Below are 22,889 nucleotides of genomic sequence, written 5' to 3'. Positions count from 1 at the left end.
AGATTGCATGTGCCCCTTTATCAGTCCTCTTCTCGATACCTCTTGTTCCCCTTTCGTGGTCCATGGTTTTACGTCAGTTGATATGCAATAGTTATCAGAGAAGAAGAAATGACAGCTGAGAAAATGCCTCCATCAGATTGGATGGTGGACATCCCATGGGGAAGATTCTTTAATTAGTGATGGATGTGGACGTGGCCCGTGAGGAAAGCTGGCTGAGTGAACCAGTAGCAACACATCTTCCTGGCCTCTGCTTAGGTCCCTGCCTCTAGTTTGTGTTCTGACTCCCCTCTTCATGATGGACTGCCATCTGTAACATGGAAGCAGGCCTTTCCTCTCCAAGTGACTTTTGGTCATGGTGTTTGTTACTGCAATAGAAACCCCGGTTGAGTCAGGAATCCTTACATTCATAGCTGGTACCTACCTGTAGAACTCCTTATTTACTTACACACAAATTTTAAAAGTTAGGAGTTGGGTATGAGAGAGAATATGTGTGTAGTGTTAGTCTTCCTGAGACTGGGCCGTGGCACTCAGTGTACTTTTTGGTTCCGCCCGCAAATCGTACCATTTTGCTTTAACAGCTGAGTAAGATTCCATTGTGTGTATTTGGCACACTTTCATTGTTTTCCTGTAGATGGACATCTAGGCTATTCTGTCTTTCTTTTGTGAATAGAGGAGCAATAAACGTGAATGATCAAGTATCTTCTGCAGTGGGCTGCAGAATCCTCCATGTACGTTCAGGCGTTGTGTAGCTGGGTCACATCAGGGCAGGTCTATTTTTAGTGTTTTGACAAGTCCCACACTTAACTTCCATAGTATTAAACTAGTTTGCTGTTCTGCCAGCAGCAATAAGGGTTTTGTTTCGTTTCATTTATCTTGTGAATTGAATCAATTTTGCCTTTTAGGGAATTGATATTCTTAGCTGCTTTAAATATTTTGATGTTAACAGAGAAAAGCACTTTAAATTGACCAACTAATAGTTATGAATGAAAAACTCAATCTCTTATGGAGTTACTACTGTAGTATTTAAAATAATTAGGAAACCTAGTGTTTTTTTTTTTTAACAGTAGAAGTAGTACACTGGTCCTCTGTAGGATTTTATCTACTATATGAGCCATTGTCATACTGCTGAATTAGCTAATAACAGCTACATTTGTTCTCAACACCGCTGTCAACAAAGCAGTGTCTTGTGTCTTTATGAGATAGAATGAGTAGAGAGACAGCATTCTGAGGCCATGGTGCTGTAGGGTGAACGCATACACACGTAGATGCATGCGTGCATGCATGTGTGCGTGCATGCATGGCTAATCTTGGCTGTCTAATATACCGGGAAGAGGGAACCTCAGTGGGGAATTTCTTCCGTCAGCGGGAGTGTCTGTGGCATATTTTATTAATTGCTAATTGACACAGAAGGGCCCGTCCCAGGCTGGCTGGTGCCTTCCCTGGGCCTGGACTGTATAAAAGAGGTAGCCGAGCAGCCTCTTTCTTCAGTTGTATTTTTTCTATCTTCTCCAGGTTTCTGTCTTGGCTTCCCTCAAAGGTGGTGCACTTTGTAAGGGAGACAATTCCTTTTTCTTCATGCTGGCTTTGGTCGGTATTTTATCACAGCCACAGAAACTAGAACTGTGTACCTGTGTGCGAGCGTGTGCGTGCACACAGGAACGCACATGCATACATGCATATGCCTGTGCCAGAGGTCAACCTCAAGGGTTCTTCAGGGGTTTTGAGACAGGTTCTCTGACCTGGAGCTTGCTGATTAGGAAAGGTTGGCTGTCCTGTAAGCCCCAAAGATCTGTCTGTCTCTGCCACCGCAGCCCTGGGGCTGCGCGTCCACTTCATTATGACCAGATTTTTCTGTGAGTTCTAAAGAGTTCTGTGAGTTCAAATTCTGGTCCTCTGCATATATGTTATGGTGGTTGGCTTGGTATTTTGGGGGGGGGGACTCCTGACAGGGCGAGTGGAGGTGGCTCTGACTGTTTTGCCTGTGCTTGGGACCCTTTTAATCCTACAAGGTTGTCTTGTCCAGCTTTGAGGTGACAGCTTGTGCCTGGCCTTACTGTATCTTGTGGTATGCTCCATTGATGTCCCTGGGAGTCCTGCTCTTTTCTTGGGGGAGGTGGGGCAGAGAGTGGATCTTGGGTGGAGGGTAGGTGTGGGTGGAACTGGGAGGAGTGGTGGGAGGGGAAGCTGCAGTTGGGATGTATCGTATGGGAGAAAAACAAATAAAAATTAAAAAATAGTTTGGTCTTCATGTTTGCATAGTCAACACTTGACTGACTGAGCTGTCTTCGTAACTTCAAGAAATGTGGATTTACTGAAGAAAAATTTCAGCCTTGATGTTATTCTGTCTCCTGGTGATTAGTCTCAAGATGGGATTCCCACATGGCTAGTCCCTCACTAACACTGTTGACCTGCTCTTGGTATTGCTGGGTTATACAGTGGCAACATAGTCCCCATCTCATTAATGAACACCATTGGGATTTGTGTATATTTTGTCCATGCTCCGATTTATTATTTGAACCCTTGAGAAGGCTCCTTGAGTCTTTCTTCACAGATGAGGACTGTGTGAGACAGTATTGGAAAAAGAGCCTCAGCTCCCATGTTCAGCAGATAGGCTCCAAAGCCCTGCTTGGACCCTGGACTGGCTAGTCGGCAGGGACAGAGGAAGAGAGTGCAGATATCACTCTGTAAGCCGTTCCCAGTTTAGGTGGACGGCGCGTGTTCACACAGTCTAAATCTTGGGCAGTATAGTGAACAGTGACAGGCATGAGATAGAGTCTGGAGGGTAAGTCCGTGAGAGGACTTGGGGAGCTGTGGACTTGGCAGTTTAGTTAGAGGAGGCTTTCGTCAGAGGCAGAGTTGAGGGTGGGCTGAACGTTAGTCAGGTAAGGGTGTTGCCGGCGGAAGGATGATGTGTGCCTAGGAACGTTAGTCAGGTAAGGGTGTTGCTGGCGGAAGGATGATGTGTGCTTAGGGAGAAGTCAGGAAATAGTTCTTGTGCAGCTGCTCTTCTTCAGCTTCAGCTTGAACGTGGGTCAGCGGCCGAGGGTCAGCTGTGGAGGGGCTGTCTGCTGGAGAGGATGCTGTGTTATCTCAGATGATCGGGAGCTGGGAGAGGGATTGTGATACTGTTGTGGTTACAGCACCAGCCTTTAGTTTCCTGGCTATAAAATGGGATTGACTGCTAGTACACTGTAAGAATGAGACGAATCAATACTTCATGAGAGGAATCCATCCCTCTGAAGTGTTTAGAACAGTCTGTGGCAGACAGTAAGTATAGACTGTCGATACGGTACATCTGTTGTGAGGGGCACTGTCACATCTAGCTGTCATAGTTGACTATTTTCCGCACTCCATTGTTACCGTGTCGGTTTTCCCAGTCCATTTTGTTTCCACTGATGTAGGAACTGGAAGAAGCCTTGTTTCCTCCCTGTGAGGAGGTGATTGCTGTTGCCATATGCGGGGGCTGGATCTGGGCTCTTAGAGCCAACAGGCGTTGCTAGAGGAGAGGACGCTGGCCATGGGTAGGGTGTCAGGTGTGGTGACTGTTGACTGAGTTGTCACTGAGGGTATGGGGGGCCGGAAGAGCAAAGCAAAGGAAGTTGAGTTGCGGTATGCCGGCGATAGAGAAACGGAATAGTTTGCAGCATGGGTGACTGTAATTCTGGCATTTGTCGTGGGGTGTTTGGTCTGGTGAAGAGTGATGCCATATCGAAGGGGTGAGGTCTTCTTTTTCAAGGAAGGGGTGGATTAAAGCAGCTTAAAGTGCCTTGTGGTTAAACTGCTCAGGGCGCTGCTGTTTTCGCCCATCATTTCTACGTACCACTTGAGGTTTTGAGGTTGGATATGTTCTTAAGACTCCTCTTATCATCCCAAAGTACAGAAGAGAAAGAGTGGCCCTTTTCTCTTTGTGAGTAATTTCTGATGTAGTCACTGAGGTATTTAGACTGCAAAAATAAGCCCCGTGAAACTCATAGTTGACAGCTTGGTTTCTTATCTAGCCTGCCAGCTTACTTCCAGTTTGAATTCTTGAAGAGACCGCATGCTAACTTCACTGATCTGGAGACAGGCCTCAAACTAGGATTGCTTCCACATTTTCAATGTTACTTAGAGCTCATTTATCCCAAACACATACATACCTACCTGATTTTGCAAAATAGTGCAAAGAAACTGAGGTGCATCCTTAGTTTAGATAGCCACCAGTGTGTTGGCCTCACACATTCCTATTTAAAGATGGAAAATGAGATTTCCACACTGTCCATCTGGAAAGAGACATTGTGCCATAGAAAGAAAGGGTGGTATGAGGTGTCGGCACCTCCTACCTTTCTGTTTCCTACCAGGCTTTCCTCCAGACATTGAGTACCCATTGGGCCAAACTGGACAGCTATTCCATTGGGTATGCCATAAAGTTGACATTCTCTTGTATGAAGGAACTTTTCCTCATCAACTTCAGGGAAAAATACTTTTTCTTTCCCTTGAAAATGATAGAATAAATGCTAAATTCTTTCGCTGTGTTGTTAGTTTTTGGATTCGGAGCTACTGTTATTGTACCTCCAATGTGAAAAATGAATCTCTTTACTTGAAAATTATTTTTGGTCATTGATGTGGGCCCATAGAAAAGTGTGTGCTCTGTTGTATTCCCAGTTGTACCCGCTGTTCTTCTGGTGGCACAGTTGTCTCATACTTAGCCGGTGAGACACCCTTCACACTCTCATGCTCTGAGATGACGTTAAGCATAGAGCAGTTACGTCCATGCTTTTAGGCATAGAAGGCTGCCCCCAGGATCACATTTGTAGTTTTCTGCCTCACAACTACAACCAGTCATTATTCAAAGGAATTCTGCTTCTCATTAAGGGGAAATGATACTTAGAAAGCAGCATCCTGACACTGTTGCTGGGAGTGGTGTCTAGGTCACCAGGTAGGTGACACATTCCTTTGCACGCATGTGTATGGTCATTACTTACAGAGTTCCTATTTCCGGTTTAACTTTTCCATTTCACTTAAAATTAAGTTTTTACTAATTTCATAATTTTATGTTTCTGTAACTTCTGTTACATGCTCTTTAATTGTTTTGTAGTTCTTTTTAACTTCAGAATATATTCTGTGTGACTTAAAATTGTTCTCTTCCTTGTAAAAATAGTCACTTCTTTAAAAAAAGTCATTACTAGTGACTGCACTGCCGTGATCTCAGGTAGTAGTTTTTTCTTTTATTTTTTACTCCTATGTGTGTGTGTATTGTGAGTGTAGGTGTGTGTGCAACAGCACGTTTGTGAAAATCAGCACCCTTGTGGAGCCAGTTACCTCCTTCCACCTTTTCATGAGTTTTTTGGATCTTATTTAGCTCACAAGGCTTGGGTGATAAGTTCCTTAGCCCACTGAGCTCTGTTGCTCCTTCTTCTGTTGGAAATAAATGCGTTTTCCATCTAGTCTTCATTTTGAGTTTCTTCTTTTAAGTTTCATATTTTGAACATGTGATACAATGACATTTTAATACTTACAACTGTTAACAAATATGTAGAAGTTTGTTCCTCTTCATTCATGTATATTCTCTTTACCCTCAGCCATTTCTTGCTAGCTGCAGTCTTTGAATTTCTTATTTTTTGTTAATGTTTGCAAATATATGAATCTTTTGCCTTTTGGTTCTACACGAAAGACAGTATATTACACACTCTTTAAGAACTTGCCTCCCTTTGCCTGACATATCCTGTAATTACTTGATAATCTTATATCTTCTTAGGCTCTCATTATGTGGACTTACTCTAGTTATTGGGACAATCACTCTTTGATAGATGTCTGGGCTAGCTTTCTTTGTAACTCATTATTCCCACAAGTAAATATGCATGTGGTACTTGTCAAAGTGTACTGTTTTGATAATATAGCATAGGTTCATTTTTAAACAATTCTTAAGTATACATATATATTTTTGCCTTTTATTAAACCAAAAGTCAAATTTGTATCCTAAAAAGATGGGTATCTTGCACATGAGCAATCATTTTTGTCATTAAAAATTAAATCCCTCTCCAAGAGCCTCAGACTATCTAACGAAAACTGTAGTCCCAGGCTTGGAAACTCTTCTTTCAAGTTGTTCGTCAGGAGAGTTCAAGAGACTCTCAAAACAATATAGGGCATTGCTGTTTGTCCTTAGTTGCTTTCTAAAGCTTTGGGATAAGACCCTGTTGCCTAAGACACCACACACTTTGTACAAAGAACTTTGAAGGGTTTAGCTGGGACTGTTGGGAAGGCCTGCTCCCCCAAGACTGGCTTCCGCAGTCTAGTCTCCAAAGGAACTGTGTACGGTGCCAAGGGGAAGAAAGCAGTCAGCATGCCTACCCAGCTGTAAAGCACACAAACCACAGCAATGACTTGCGTGACAAGATAGCACCACGGGGACAATAGTGCCATTTATACCTTGAGAGTACCCAAAAGCCTTACAATCGGACTTGAGGCCCCCTCCATGGAAGAGAATTCACGCAGTACTATCAACCTGGTCAACTACCCCTGGCCGGTGAGGTCATGGGCTCTAGAGGAGAACCCACTGCAGCCACTTTCATAAAACAGTATGACTCCTAACTGCATTCTAAATAGTTACCCCTGTACCCAGCGACAAGTGTGTCTCCTGCCCCTCATCAGAAAAACTGCTCTGTGCAGCACAGGGAGAACATGCAGGAAGGACCAGACTATAGGGCACCTGGCACCTCCTCCTATGTCAGCCACACAGCCTTTATGCCTAAGGGTCAGGAAGCATCCAGGAAGATCCCAAGAGCCAGAGGACCAGGATGTCTGCTATGAGACAGTATCTTCTATAAATGACAGGGAAGATGTACCCATGAAATCTCAAGAATATGGTTGCTTATAAAAGACCTTCACATTGGTCACACCAGTTGACATGCCAGCACGGATGGATGGGGGAAGTCTCTCCCCGTAGACGAAGACCTGTAGGCTGTTAATGGCTGCTGAGAGAGGGTGGGGGAATCCGTTTTTTTCTAAGGATTAGACCCCTGGTAGGTTATCCAATCCCAAGTCGCCAGCCTCGAGCACTACTAAATGCCACCAGGAGCAGGCCTTTGAGAGTTTTCTGGGCCCACCCTCACTGTCTTTCTGTGTGTGAAGGGTGCACAGCTTTGGTATAACAGTCCCATGGAGCTTTCTTGTCGTCCAGTACCTTTGTGCTGCTCACATTAGTAGGGGGAGCTGCCTGAGGCCAGGAGAGATGCACTGGGATGGGAACGAAGGCTCCTCCATCAGGTTTTCAGATCCATTGCTTAGACCATAAACCAGGAAACTTAAAATCAACCCCACACATACTGTGTGTGTGTGTGTGTGTTTAAAATGGTAAATACATACCATGTTAAAAAGCATAGACCACTCCCAGTGGACTAATGATGTTTTTCCACCTACTGTGTCCCATCTCTTTCCAGATACTTCATATATCCTAACTCGTGGACGTCACCTGAGATACATTTCACTCTTTTAAAATAGTCTTTGCAAGCCTCGGTGTTTGCCCCATGGTGTGCATGGTGTACACGAAGTGCCCTTGATCCTTTAACTAGCTGTCCGCCGCTAGCCTTTTAATGACTTAAAAAAAGCCAGATTTTTTTTTTCCAGTAGTGTGATCGGAATGTTAATTCTGTAATGGTTAGAAAGCTGCTTTAGAAAAGCAGTAGGAGGGGCTTTAAGTTTTAGAGTTAGCTTATATAACGTGTGTATAGCCTGCAAAGCACACTGTCGTTAATGAAAATGTCTAAAGCCCGAGTCAGCCTTGCTGTGTTGCAGGTGAGCCTACGTGGAGCATTTGTGCAGAGAGCAGATACTAGTCAACAGATTGTCAGGTAGCTTGTGGGTGTGATGCACGGAAAATGAATTGACTTTAATTGGGTGAAGGGATTATGCTCAGTGTCTGGTCTTCAGACGTGTGAAGTACGGGGCTCCTGGGGGTGTCAGAGGCAGACATGAAGACTGTGTTCTGTACAGTGCAGATGTTATTGTATTGTATAGACTGTGTTCTGTACAGCCTAGAATGCTACTGTATTGTATAGCTTCTTGGTCTAGAGTTATTTTGTGTGGTGGCTTGGTAATCAGATGTCTCATATTTTGTCCTCACGAAAGGCTCTTAGTTATCTAGAGTTTGTTCAGAAGTAGCAGGTTTAGAGCAGCTGCTCACCCTGTGTGTGTGTGCATGTGGACATTAAATACTGCGTCACTCTTATTGTTGTAACTTTGCTCCAATGATCATCATCAGTATGATCACGCATGAACTCCATTATGGCAAAGGAAAGGGGAAAAATGGAATTTTCATTTTGCTGTCGAAGGGACTGTGCCTTCTCCAGCCAGCTGTAGTAGAAGCTCACAGCCTGCAAGGGTCATTAGGTGTCTGATGTACGAATGCGCTTAGGTTTGCTGCTTTGCTGGGGAGCTGGCAGCAGCTGCTGTCTCTGTCTTCCTCCGTCTAGCCACATTCCTCCGTCTCTCCTCCTGCCACCTAAACCCTCAGGAGGGACCTCTCCCTTTGTTCCTGAGATCTCTTCTCCCACCTGGGGCACAGGTGCACCAGCTTGCTGTGGGAGGTGCCAGTGTGTGCGGTGCATAGGTGTTATCTGACTGACAAGTCCCTTGTCTTGCTGGAAACCCCCTTGGGCCTGGTCCCCACGAAGTGGGAACATGTCCGAAGGGGTTAATTAAATGCACCGGCCCAATCTTTATAAATACTGCCCTGTTTTCAACACTAGAAATCTCTTACCATGCCAGGGCGAGAGGTCGTTGTTCGCCGAGGTATCTGCTGAGATCTGCACGTCTGTGACGATCTCAAAATCGAAAGCGTAGTTAAAGCAAGAAGTTAATACAGCAAGCTGAGTCCAGCCTCCTACCCATTAAGCGGTTTCATGGGTTCCACATCTCAGGGTGGCACTGTGATCTCCTCAGCCACTCCACTCGGAGTCTGGAAAGGTCTCTAATCTAATAGCCCCGTGCTCCATCTCTGTTATCCGACTGGTTCCTGGTTTCCCTGGTGAGGATGCCGTACCCACCTCTCTCCTTTGTTCTGCCCATGTCACCTCCCCACTGAACCTGGTACCCCTGCTCACTTGGTTTCTACAACTTCCTGAGAGTTAGTCTTCATTTATCCATCTGATCCTGATACTTCTTTGCTCACAATTCTTCGGTGCGTTTTGGTCATTGCGGTCAAAGGTCGTACTGGCAAGTCGGCCTGGGTTGCTGCTTAAGACTCTTGGAAACCCAAGTATGTTTCACCAGTGCCCTCTGGTGGTCATTCCGAAAACACTCACATTTGGGGACCTCTGGCTTCTGGAGACTCCTCTGCTTTCCTCTTTATTGGCCTTGCCAGTGATGTGGCATGCCTGCTTCTGCTGGTGAAACTCATTCATGCCTTCCTTCCAGTGTGACAGGATGCCACCCTTCAAATCCTCTCCCAAGTCCCATGGTCATACTAGACTGTTCCTCCCGTGGCTGCTGGTTCCTTTGCGTCTCTCCCAAGGACCTCAGGTGGTTTCTTTCTTACTTCTCTTTGCAGCTCCACATCCCAGTGGAACTTCCAGCCTACAGCAGAAAATATTTGTTGTTAAATATTGGCGACTTTTACTTTTAGTTGTTTATTGTTTATTTTGTTCTCGGATATAGTCTTGATTTTATAGTGGCAGTAGTTTGTTTAATATGCAGTGTCTTTGGACATGAAATTTTCTTTTCTTTTACCTTGTAGATAATTTCTTACTGGAAATTATTTCAAGAAGAAAAAAGACAACTTCACTGAGTTATAATTCATATGCTATATAATTAACCCACTTACACAGTCATCCCAGTGATATTTTGTGTGTTCATACAACACACACACACACACATCTACTCACCCCAGATAGGGGTGACCCCACAACAGACCAAAGTGTGCACACCACCAAAATTCAACTCGGTGAACCAATGAGTTTTATTGAGGTTACTTACAGGAATATGGAATGGAGTTTACTTAGAAGAGTAGAAATGACTTGGGGTTGCATTACTAAGGTCCACCCTAGCATGGGTCACAGCTCATAACCCCTGGGGACCTGGAGCACACTGCACAGCCTGCAGGCAGCTCAGCAGGTCTAAGAGTGTCCTTTTCAAGTGACTCAGGTAGAGACCCCTCCCAGGCAACTGGTCCGGTTACAAGAGTCTCCACAGCTTGTCTTTTCTCAAGTCTTTGTAGTTCTGGGCCTCTAGTGCAGTGGTTCTCAACCTGTGGGTCCTGATGCCTTTGGAGACTGAAGGATGCAGGGGTCACCTAAGCCCAGATAACACAGGCAGATAATTATATTTTTCAACTTATAACAAAAGTTATAGTTATGAAGTAGCAGTGAAACTAGTTTTATGGTTGGGGGTCACTACAAATGAAGAACCGTATTAAAGGGTCACAACATTAAAAAGGTTGAGAACCACTGCTCTAGGCTTCAAGGGACTCTCACCTCTTATTGTTACTCTGGCAGGGAGGGCCCTAGTAGTTAGTTTCAGGGACTTCCGGCTTAAGTAGCTTCCCTTTAGGATGAAATATTTCAAACTTGGAAGAAATCGTTATGCAACACCATCAACCACATTTTAGAACATTTTCTTATATCCAAATGCCCCATATTCTTTTGGTTCACCAGTCTGCTTTGTGTATATATATATATATATATATATATATATATATATATATACACACACACACATATACATATATTAATTTTGAACATTGTAAGTCATGTAATATGTGGTTCTATCAAACTGACTTTTTTCACTTAGTGTTTTCAAAGTTCTTCCATACCATAGCATGTCTCTAAAGCATTGCATTACCCTCATATACCAGTGTTATTTCATTGCAGGCTTGTACACAGTTAGTCCACTCGTCAGCTGATGGATGCTCAGATTTACCTTTTGTCTGCTGTGGGTCTTGCTGCACTCCATGAGCATCTGTGGAAAGTCTTTGTGTACATACGTGGTTTTCATCTCTTGGGTATATAGCCGACTGTAAAGTAGTTGGGTTACATCGTGTTTCCATGTTTAACTTTTGAAGACTTGCCACACCTCTCTTTTCTTCTATATCACATTCTCACCTGCGGTGATCAAGGAACCCGCCTTTCCCACATCTTCACCAGTGCCTATCCCTGTGCTTTGATCAGAGTCATCCTTGTCAGAGGTCATTGTGCTTTTGCTTTGCAGTTTTCATGATAGCTTCTGATGCTGAAGTGTTCCTTTTGGCCATTTGTTTATCTTCATTGGAGAGATATGTGTTCCAGGCTTCTGCAACCTAAACTTAAAATTAGGTTGTCTTCAGATTGTTGAGCTGTAATAATTCTCTATGTGTTCCAGAGCCAAGTCCTTTCTCAGGGACCTGATTTTCCCGGTGTCTCTCAGTTGGTTGTCTTTTCCCTCTGCTGATGGTATTCATCAAAAAAGCATCTAGCGTGAAATAGGATCACGGTGGAAGATCTCTCAGTGATCTTACAGCATGTTAGGACATGGGTGTGCAGCTTATGCGTGCCGGAGCTGTGGTTTGCTCATTTATTCAGCTCCAAGGTCTGGCAGATTAACCCCCTGATGACTTGATTAGCCCCACCGAGGAGGCTCCTTCGTTCCTGGATATGTTTGTGTTTAAAAACAAAACCCAAAATGCCCAGAACCTCTTTCATTCATTTCACATAGTTCCCAGCTGCTTTTGTAAAAGGAAAGACGGTGGCCAGGAAACTGGGCTGTCACGGGATGGAAAGGTATTTATGCACACGTTTGCAAGTAAGTTTCTTCAAAAAGAGGCAAAATACTTGTGCTGGAAATACTGACTGCTCTTGCAGGGGACCCAGGTTTAGTTTGCAGCATCCACACGTAACTCACCACCATCTTTAACTCCAGTTCTGAGGGGAGTTGATGCCCTCTGCTGGCCTCCATGGGCCCCAGGCATGTGTGTGGTACACAGGCATATCACACACACACACACACACACCTCTGCATGGATCTTTTAAAGCACACTGATGCTTCTAGTAAGCATTTATTAAAACATTTAGTCTTTTTCAGTATATTAGTGTTACACCACTGTAGGTACGCAGTGATGGGGATTTTTTAAGTTCCTACTAAGAACTGAAAGGCAGAATCAGAGGGTAGGGGCTTGATATTTATTTTGGAAGGACTTTATGATATATTGGTTGACATTTAATTTCTGGAAATGAAGCACATTGAGGTGATTAACCTCAGAAAAGGATGGGTCGTCCATACTAGGTGGAGGGCTGGTATGGGGACGCTAGAGAAATGGTGTGTGACGTTTCAGCTGGTCCCAGGAACATTTCTGCTCATGCTTATGGTGAGCAGAGAAGGCATTTTAGATGCGATGCGCACAGCCTCTGAGCAGCTGAGCGGCTTGAGCAGAGGAGACAGATGAGAGCCAGCAGGTAGCCTCCGAGATGGGTTTAGTTCTCACGCCCGAAGTTTGATCTTCATTCACTAAAGATTGTGATTTCATTGAGTGCCTTTGAGCCGTGAAACCAACACTGTCTGCTCCCATAAGTCATGTTCCAGCCATCGTGTTATCAGCTGGCTATTAACTTAGCTGGAGGGAGGGGGCAAGTCTGCTCTCAGAAGCAGCACATGCTGTCCACCGGCTGCCAGTGTCCAGCTGTTCCCATCCACAGCCATCCTTTGCATTCACTGATCAGTTCCTATTCTGGACCCGTTGTGCCAGTGACTCGTCTTTACGGCAATTGAGCTGCTTATCATTAATCTTTATTTTGCAGAAGAGGACGTTGAGACTGAGCCAAGGTTCAGTAAATTGCCGCAGATTTTATAACCGGTGAACAGTGGAGCAGGGGTTTGGATTGTAGGCTTGTTAGGTTTCTCAGCATATCCTTCTGATGGCACTAAGTCTCGGCTAATATCACACCACCAGGACCATTCAGGCCTCTTTGCCTTTGGCATGCTGTATTTGCTGCCAGGATGGTTGTTTGTAGCTAGATTTTCCTTTGGCTGCCAACCAGCTCCCAAATAAAGACATGAAGACTTTATTAATTATGAATGCTCAGTCTTAGCTTAGGCTTGTCCCACTAGCTCTTTTAACTTAATTTAGCCTGTTTCTATTCGTCTATGTTTTGCTTCAGGGCTTTTAACCTTTCTTTCATTCTTTATGTCCTACTTTGTTGTTTCCTCCATTTCTGTCTGTCTGGTCCTGGTGTCTCCTTTTCTTTCTTCTTTCTGAGCCTAAATTCCTCCTCCTCCTTACTGCCATGAAGTCCTGTCTATACCTCCTGCCTTGCTATTGGCCATTCAGCTGTTTATTAGACCAATCAGGTGCCCTAGGCAGGCAAAGTAAAACAGCAACACACCTTTACATAGTTAAACAAATGTTGTACATCTTTGCATAGTTAAACAAATATTCTGCAACCGTTGTTCCTTTCCCTTCTGCCTAGGACCCAGTTTCCTGTCCCCGTTGCAGCTTTTGGAGGCTCTGGAGTGTCATCTTTGGACCTCTGTATGCTCCTGTGTTTGATGAACACAGTGGGCTGTGTGTCATATTTGGATTTTACTGCTGGGTTCTTGGCCTTACATCTCTGGCAGCTCCACAGTACCTGGGTCTGTGCAGTGGTGGGGCAGGCAAGCTCTGTGACCTCTTCGTCCCTCTGGGCCCGCCTTCTCTTTTTAGAGTGACGCATTAGCAAGGATGGGTTTGTGCTCCTGGAGTCCTGGGATGTGAGGGAGAGCATTGATAAGACCTATCAACCATCAGCATTCCGAGAAGCGTCTGTACCCACAACTCTCACACTCTAGCTCTACAGAGAGTATAGAGAGTGAGACTACAGGTGTGGTTGTGTGTCTGAGTTGCTTGAGTTCAGAAGGGCTCCACTTTCAACCTTCCTGGGTCACTTTTCTCCATATTTCTCTTCAGATTCTCTCTAGCCAAATCTTTACTACAATCTTTGTTTTCTGTTTGTCATCCAAAGCACCCAAGACCTACCGTGAGCCTTATCATGGGTGCTGGGAATCTGATACTCTCAGTTACTGAGCCATATCTCCATCACATCTATTTTTTAATTCTGTTTTTGAGAGGGGAGGGAGAATAGGGTTTTGAGGCAGGGTTTCTCTGTGTAACAGCCCTGGCTGTTTTAGAACTTGCTTTGTAGCTTTGTAGACAAGGCTGGCCTTGAACTCACAGAGAACCACCTGCCTCTGCCTCCTGAGTGCTGGGATTAAAGGCGTGCGCCACCACCACATCCGCCTTCTTTTTCAATTCTTAATGACAGTTTTCTGTGCGTCTTAATTTTTAATCGTGTGCTGTTTTCCACAGATCTTGAGATCAGCTGTTTCATACAATAATTAGATGTCTGATGTTAATGTGCCAAAAGGGATGCATTTATTAATTCCTAAAAGGGGTTCAGATCTCAGGGTAGTGTGCTTAGCAATTAAAGAGAAGATATGCATGTGTTTATAAAAATATTCATTTAAAAAATTGTGGTTTCCTCTACCATTTTCTGCCATATTCCCATTGTACTGAATATGGAGCCCCACTGGTAGCCAGCAAGTCCTGAGGCCTCTACCATCACATCTACCCCATGCCTTCAGAGCTGGGAGTATAGACACATGTAGTCAGGCCTGGCTTTTACCTGAGTGCTGGGAATTTTAATTTACAAGGATAATTCCAATAAGTAAGTGCTATATGCACTGAGCCATCTTTTCAGCTCACTGTAACCATAGATAGGTTTTGACTGCAGATTAAGCCATCCAGGGATGGAAAATATTTGAAATAAATTACATCTAAACTGGACATGTGTAGACGTTTGTGCTTCTCAGCTATCCACACAATAAGTACTTGTATAACTTTCATGTTTTATTTTATGTTATAAATGTAGAAAAGATGTCAAGTATGAAGATATGTTATAGTTTTATGCAAATAATATTTATTTTTCCATATGTATGCATGTCCATGTGTGTGTGTACATGGGTGCATGTCAGTGCAGGTACATATATTTGTGTGTGCAAGCATGTGAAGGCCCAAGGCTGGTATTGGGTATCTTTTGTTTTTTTGGTTGAGTACGGCTCAATGATCGTAGCTAGTCTTCTTGCTCTGTGGGTCCTCTGTGTCTGCTTCCCTTACATTAGGATTCAGGTGTGCCACCATGACTACCTGGCATTTATTGGGTTCTGAGGACCTGAACTCTGTTCTCACTTTTGGTTGGTAAGTGTCAAACTGGCTGAGCCATCTGCCCAGTCCATGTGATTTTGTATAAGGACCTTGGACACCTGCAGATTTTGGTATCTGTGGTGGAAGTGCTGACACCGTGTCCCTGTGATATTGTGGGCAACACTGTATTTCTTTAATCAAATAGTGATTAGTGAGATATTATGGGTTTTCTTTTGCATCTGTATCTTATTACACCATTTCCATGGCAAATTTGTACTTCTAGATTTTAAAGAAAATGATGATAATGCCCGAGACAAAGTAGGTGTGTGCAGATGAGTGTTATTTTTAGTTTTGACTGAGATGTACCGTGGGCATGCTCACAATGCCATACTGAGAGCCCGTTACTCTCAAGGCTTGCTGCATAAAGCTCAGGGTCTGTATCAGTGTTTCTGGTTTTGCTTGGTAGAGGTAACCTCAGCTTGTCTCAGCAGATGGTTAGTGTTTTTATTGAACAAGCTTCATGAGACCACGAGTCCATGTCACAAGTGGACAAGAAAATGATGACATTCATAGTTGAATATTTTTAGTTCCAGTTGATCAGTTTTTAGCAACGAGAAAACTCGGAGCAGAATACACCTTTGCACTGGTTCATCATAGGAATTTAACAGCTTTGCTGTGCACGTCAATCCTGTTGATCTATGTCATTATTATTATTACTATTATTATTATTTTGATACATGTTTCATGTAGCCCAGGCTGGCCTTAAAAGAGTAACCTCCAGATTGCTTGCATCCATTTCCAGATGTTGGTGTTATAGGCTTTCATTACCACACCAGACTGAATTTTAGTTTACAAGACATAGTTGGAGCAAGTAATTTAAACTAGCCCTCAGCAGGGGTTGTCTCTGGTTACATTTGACAAAGAGAGTGAACATTCTTGGTTACTGTCAGACAGTTGGTTTCTGCTCCTCATTTCTGAGAGGGTGGGAGAATGAACAATGGGAAGATGTTGAAGTTGTTGCCTTCAAATGGCTTCTTAGAAAATGCTGTTTTCCTAACTTCTAGGAGGAATTTGTCTGCAAGCTTGCAGTTACTACATTTTTGCCCACAGAATGGGCTAAAGTTAGTATCATATTCTTTCTGGTTGCCAGAGGCAACACAGTTTAATTTGTGCCCCAGTGGTAGTCATCTTAAAAGTAATTTTAGTGTTTTTTGTTTTGCGTGTGTGTGAGTATGTGTCTGTGTTGGGGGGATAGAAACACTGGATTGCCCCAATACGTAGGTCACAGGCTCGCCTCAGCATAGGCATCATTAAGGATGTCCACAAGAGCCCAGAATAAAGGATAACAAATGTTTATTTGGGGAAAACCTTACAATATGGGTAGACACCTGTGACCCTCCACTCTGTGGGTGCTGGAAGCTTCTGACCGCCACCCCAGAGAGTGAGCACGCCTTCCGTCTGTGCTTCTCAGTCCACATGTAGTACCTCAGACTACGCCATAATGGGGTGGTGTCCACAAGGCTGAAAGAATACCAATCACACTTCCCTCTTTTGTCTAAATAAGAAGATTCTAAACCTAATTAAAAAAAACTATATACAATAAGAACGAATATCAAGTATTGTTCAGGAGAAAGAAAAGGGGAAAACATACACAAAAACTATAGCCAGCATGAGTAACCTCAAGCAAGGACACATGCTAAATGTCCTGTCTAAGGTAAAGAACAGATAACAGAGATTATTTCAATAGCATGAGTTAGTTAAGTCATGAGAGGAAAGTAGCTATGACCAACTAGTCTTCAACCCTATCAAAGACCCGAGAAGGAAATTAATATTACCTGAGTAAGCAGGAAATGCAAGCAAGTGATTTCCAAAAGGTGCAAGAAATGACAGAGTTAGCTGGCTATCTGAACAATCAACAAAACTATCTTTTGCAACATTGAGGCAACCGACTTTGGGTAAGGCCTAGAGTATCTGACAGCCCATTTTCAGAAACAGGAAAATTTGAAAGACTGCCACCCTGTCTTGGATGGTTTAGCAGTTGTTTTTGTTGTACCTTGTTTGTCCAGTTTGGACAGCATTCATATTGTCAGTAGTTGAGGAAAGGGCAGTTCTTTGACCAAAGGCCAGTTTTGCCAAGATGACAAGCTCCAAGTTGAGTGTCTTCAGTGTCCAGTATTTTCTCAGGAATAGATGGGTGCTGCCTGTAGCAATTGTGTCTCATGTCAACAGAATCCTAAGTTATTTAAATGCCATATTCTGCAGTTCTTTGAAGTATATGAAGATTACCTATCTATCTATGCGGAGTACATCTCTGTGCTTGTAGAGAACCCGACTAACATAGCTAAAAATATGACAAGCATGTGTAACTATTAACCTATAATTCTTAATGCCTGTATAACTTAAAGACTAAAGCTTCACATTATAAAAAATAAAAAAATCTGCAAACAGATGCGTTGTGAGGAAGACAGTGACCTCGAATTGTAACTATATATATATATATATATATATATATATATAAATATCTTGAGCATAGGTAGAAATGCATAGTGCAAAATGATAAAAAGTATCCCAAAATTGCATCAATATACAAAAATATCGTAAGTAGAAGTAGAAGCATACATACATACAATATGACAAAATAACTTCAAATACTGTAAACAGAAATAGGAGCATGCTCAATATAACAAATATAATTTGAATTTGTATCAATATACAAATTATTTTAGGAATACAAAGATAACTTTACATATGTATTAATATATAAGAATCTATACCAGTGTAAGTTATCTATAACTAATAGTTCACAAGCAGATACACTGGTCTACCTATTACCCCACAACACCTCAGTTTTCGGTTCTCCTTCCACCTTGGCTGAGGGGAAAGTTTCTTTGGTGTTTGCTGTTAAGCTGAGCTGCTTCCATAGGGCTCCCCGGCCCACAAGCTTTCAGGGATTCTCCCATCTTACAATAGGAGCACTGAAATTACAGACATGTACTGTCTACCTGGATAGATTGAAGTTCTTGGTTTTGAGACTCAGCTCCCTCACTCTAGGAAAGACAGGACTTTACCCCCTGAACCCTCTCCTCAGCTCCCTACCCCCCTTTTCGCCGCCTCTTCATTTCTTAGCTTTTAGTGCTGCTCACTCAACCTGAGTTATGGGTGCGGATGGTCAGACCAGGGTCAGCCATTCCTGTGTCTAAATACACCCTGGGGGGTGGTGCATAGGTTTGGAAGCTCATGGTCTAGCCTGTGGGTGTCAGAAATCCAGTGCATGTATGTTTGAAAGTTGACACGGAGTGAGAAAGAAGCACACACGCTAAGAGCTGCATGGGAGAGGTTTGGTGTTTTTGAGTTTGTAAGAGTGCTTGCAAGCACTCTTCTCCGCTGTTCTATTTTCTGATGACCCTTTAGTGGTTTGTGATGCTAACTGGTGTTTACCACAGCTGATGAAATTCACGTACAGAAGTCTTTTAGGGTCACAGTGGCACAAGAGGAGGATGGCTTAGTTCTCCTGAGATCTGACCAGGTACTGTGTGGGCATGCTCTCTTGAATAATGGCTGCATGTGCAAAAGTCATTTTTAGGTAACAAATGTCAGACTTCAAAGTATGTCCTCAGGGTAGTCTGAGGAAAAGAGGTATCGTTCTTAAGCTGTGTCTATAATCAGAACTCTGTTTCCCTCCTTCTCAATACAGAGTGGACGCAAATATCTACCAGGTACCTAAGAGAGCAGTTGGTCAAGATCTCTGACTTCTACCACATGGCCTCCAGTACAGGTGACGGTCCTGTCCCCGTGCCGCCAGAGGTCGAGCAAGCCATGAAGCAGTGGGAGTACAACGAGAAGCTGGCGTTTCACATGTTCCAGGTAACCTGACGACGGCGTGCCAGGAAAGCACACCTTCCACATGCAGTCATGCGCTGCTCAGCAGCAGGGATGCATTCTGAGGACTGGGTCGCTAGGTGCTTTTATCATTCTGCAAACATCACACAGTACACTTCTATATAAATGCAGATGGTATGGCCTGCTACATACTTAGACTATATGACACAGTATGTACCTGCCACGTGTGGTCTTTGGTTGACCAAAACATGCTGATAGATATCTATGGCTGTATTTTTCTCGGCTAAATAATAGATCTTTATATGGATTGATGCATTCACAGAAAGAAGTTTAACATTTATTTGTATGTAAATGAAAATTTTTGAGGCAAGTTCTTGCTGACCTTGAACTCACCTATGTAGATCTAGTTGACTTTCTCTGCCTCCCTGGGGTTACAGGCATGCACGACAGTGTCAGGTATATGTCTTACATACAGTACATTCAGGGGAACCTGTGTGATCTGTGGTAACAGTTTGTTACACAAATTCATCTTCAGTTGTCAGTGACATCTGGTATCTTACTGCCACTAATTACTTTGTAATTGTGCTGTTAAGCACAACCCCCTTAAACTCTTTATTTTGAAAGTTATTTATTTATTTATTGAGGTATTTATTGAGAAACTCCTTTGTGCTGATGCTTTCTGTCTCATAGCAGATCTCCTCTGCCCCTGGATGTTTTCATGCGAAGGTCTCTTCGTGTAGCTCAGTTGTACCTTGAAATGAAAATTTAAGCGGTGAATTAAGGGAAAGCAGGAACTCTGAGGTTCTCACCCAGTCTGTTGTAATTCTTTTTACCATCAGAGGTCAACTGTGGTGCCATGTGCCTTTGTTTTTATTCCTGACAAGGTGTATTCAGCTAAAGTCCTGTTATTAGCCCAGATTTTCATTATTCATTATCGTCCTCAAAGAGGAGAGGAATTCGTGGTTTTTAAATGTTCCATTATTACTTCAATTGAACTGTCCAGGAAACGTGAGTTTTAGAGACAGCGCCAATAGAAAAACAAACAAACACTGTGTGTTCCTTTTGTGAAATAGCGTTGTTAGTTTTTAAATGACTAAACATAGCTCTTAAGAACCCAGCCCCACTCCTGCTGACTGCTGAAGCTATTCCACACTGCTATGGCTTTCACTAAGCTAGCCATTCACTTGGTATCCCAGAAGTGTGTTTATTCAGCACACTTAGTGCTTTTAGAAAGATTATGTAACAAAGTAGTAACATGCATTAAATTTGTTTTGTGTGTGTGTGTGTGTGTGTGTGTGTGTGCGCGCGCACACGTGCACCTTTACTTGTCCCTATTGCATAGACACTTGGAGGCCAAAGGTCAGCACTGATATTGATGCATTCCTCAGGAGCCAGCCTTCCTATTTTCTGTAACCAGGTCTCCTACAGGGACCTTTGGCTTAGTCTAGATTGAGCTTCAAGGGTCTGCCCTTACCTACTTCTCTGCCCTGGAATTGCGGATGCATGCCGCTATGTTTAACATTTATTTATTTAATTTTTCATATGCATGCTGGGAATTGAACTCAGGTCCTTATGCTGGCACAGCAAACATTCTACTTCCTGTCCTGTCTCCCCAACCCCGGGATTCCGTTTTAAAGTTAATTTTGTTACCTTGCACTCACCATCATTACACATTAATGTGAAGTTTATTTTAAATGCTTGCAAAATTCATAAATAGGGCATATGATTTTCATAAAACATGGATTGTTTCTATTTTGAAGTCTTTCATCCTATGAAACATAACACCAAGACTATGATATGACATTAAGTATATATGTCTGGAAAGTCATACAAATGTACATGTGTGTAGAGGGAGATCCTCTTTTGTTCCTGGCCCTCCAGATCCAAATAATCACACAGAAACTATATTAATTATAACGCTGCTTGGCCAATAGCTTAGGCATATTCCTGGCTAACTCTTATATCTTAAATGAATCTATTTCTATTAATCTGTATCAGTAGGCCACGATGCTGTGGCCTACTGAGTAAGGTTCCAGCATGCCCTTCTTCTTTGTCACCTACATGGCGGTTCCTTAACCGTGCCTACTGTCTCTCTATATCTCTTTCAGCCTGGCTGTATTCTGCCCTGCCATAGCCCAAAGCAGTTTTATTCATTACCCAATAAAAGCAACACATATACAGAAGGACATCCCACACCATATGTATTTATACAGGCAGGCATGTGTGTATGTGTGCATTCATGTGTGTAAGAAGGCAGTTGACAAAGGACATCATGAATATGTTAGAGTTGGTGGCATCTTTGAGATGTAGCTCAGTAGTAGAGTGCTTGGCAAATGCCTTGGGTTAGAAAAAGAAAAAAAAATAAGGGAAAAGGCACCATATCATGCCAGAGAGGTAATTGGATTTTGTTGTTGTTGTTTTGTTTTGTTTTTAGGATGGTTGTATAGAATTACTTTAAAATTGGTTTTATTGAAAGTCTATCTTTTCCATCATTTGATGGGTCATTAAAATGATATTTCAAATAATACATTTATAGGTAGACGAATCTGAGAGTCATTTAAGATTTACTCAAGACCTGGAGTCTGGTGTGGGTTTTGTACCTTTGAGACAGTGGTATGAGTAGTCTTCTTCAGAGGCATCCCAGTTAGCCCCATCTGCTCCCTGAAAATGAGTTCCTGCCCCTGATAGCTTCTTGGGGTGTGTCAGCCTGGAGTGTGATGGCTTCTGAATATCTGGATTTTATAAAATAAGTTTCGAATGAAGTGGGTTACCAGAAGCAAAAATAAAACCCCAGGTCACACATACTGTTCCCCCAAGCCCTCTAGGGCTTTATTTGTTTGGGGTTTGGACTGTGGTCACACGGGATTGAATTTGCATGGCGGCGGCGTATCTTAAAACCCTAGGGTATTTTTGTCATTAGTAGTGTACCCTTTCTTCATTTAAGGAAGGGATGTTGGAAAAACATGAGTATTTGACGTGGATTCTGGACGTCCTAGAGAAGATCAGACCCGTGGACGACAACCTCCTCAAACTCCTTCTGCCTCTGATGCTGCAGGTACGGTGTGTCTCAGCGCCACCTAGTGGAGCTAATGGCAAGAGATGAGTGTGACAGGAATGACTAGGCAAGGAGAGGTAGAAAGGGGAAACCGTTCCTTCTGAAAGGGAGAAACTGTTTCAAATGCTACGGAAGCATTCCTATTTCTATTGTTGTGTCATAGTTATTTTTTTCTTACCCAAACTTAATTTCACCACATTGGTTTTCTCCTCTCTGAGCAAGACAGCCTCTGAGTGCTGTCACCGTTCCCCAGTTACCGTGGGACACGGCAGCCAATCAACTATGTTCTTAGGATCACTAAAACTATTTGCCAAATAATGTTAAATAATGGTATTTTGAATGAGGTTTATTCTTTTCTTAGTCATACGTGAGATAGTGATAATTCAGACTTGGAAGTGCATCACTGGGCAGGCAACTTTCCCATGTCCTTCGTACCTTCCCCTGGAGCTGCACACAAGAGAGTCTTGCCTATTTCTTCTATGTTGGTTTCCAGGTTGGTCTGTGTTTGCATTTCTTGTTAAGCCCCTTACCAGATGGGCCTTTGAGCTCTTGAAGAGTAACCACCACGAACCGAGAAACATCATCAGTATAAAATGCACACCAGACTTCAGATTTCATGCAAAAATATATACCCTGGATGCGTCTTACATTAGTTCCTTGGTGAAGTGATGCGATTTGGAAGTATTGGCGTCAATTAGCACGTTATTCTCTTTGACTCTCATTTTGCTTTTTTAATGGTCTAGTTTTACTTACGTGTCTATGTGTGTGCCTGCATGAGTGTGTGTGTGCATCGCACGCATGCGGGCGCCCACAGGCGAGTGAGAAGTAGTTGTGAGCCTCCTGATGTGGGGGTGCCGAGAACCACACAGTGAGCAT

At 43.2% G+C, this 22,889-nt stretch overlaps 1 protein-coding gene across 8 annotated transcripts in view; it reads left to right on the top strand.

The window, feature by feature from the left end:
- Med12l (mediator complex subunit 12L) overlaps window positions 1-22,889 on the top strand; it is a 316,360-nt gene that overhangs the window by 39,440 nt on the left and 254,031 nt on the right. For all 8 annotated transcript variants that reach the window (XM_087899492.1, XM_085676475.2, XM_085676476.2 and 5 more), the window contains 2 exons: window positions 18,813-18,982; window positions 21,903-22,013. In XM_087899492.1, the coding sequence (XP_087755618.1) occupies window positions 18,813-18,982; window positions 21,903-22,013 (281 nt within the window). The remainder of the gene's footprint in view (window positions 1-18,812; window positions 18,983-21,902; window positions 22,014-22,889) is intronic.

This window comes from Myodes glareolus, chromosome 20 (assembly GCF_982192425.1).
Source record: "Myodes glareolus chromosome 20, mMyoGla1.1, whole genome shotgun sequence".
Lineage (NCBI taxonomy): Eukaryota > Metazoa > Chordata > Mammalia > Rodentia > Cricetidae > Myodes > Myodes glareolus.
This window is presented reverse-complemented; position numbering and strand designations above follow the sequence as displayed.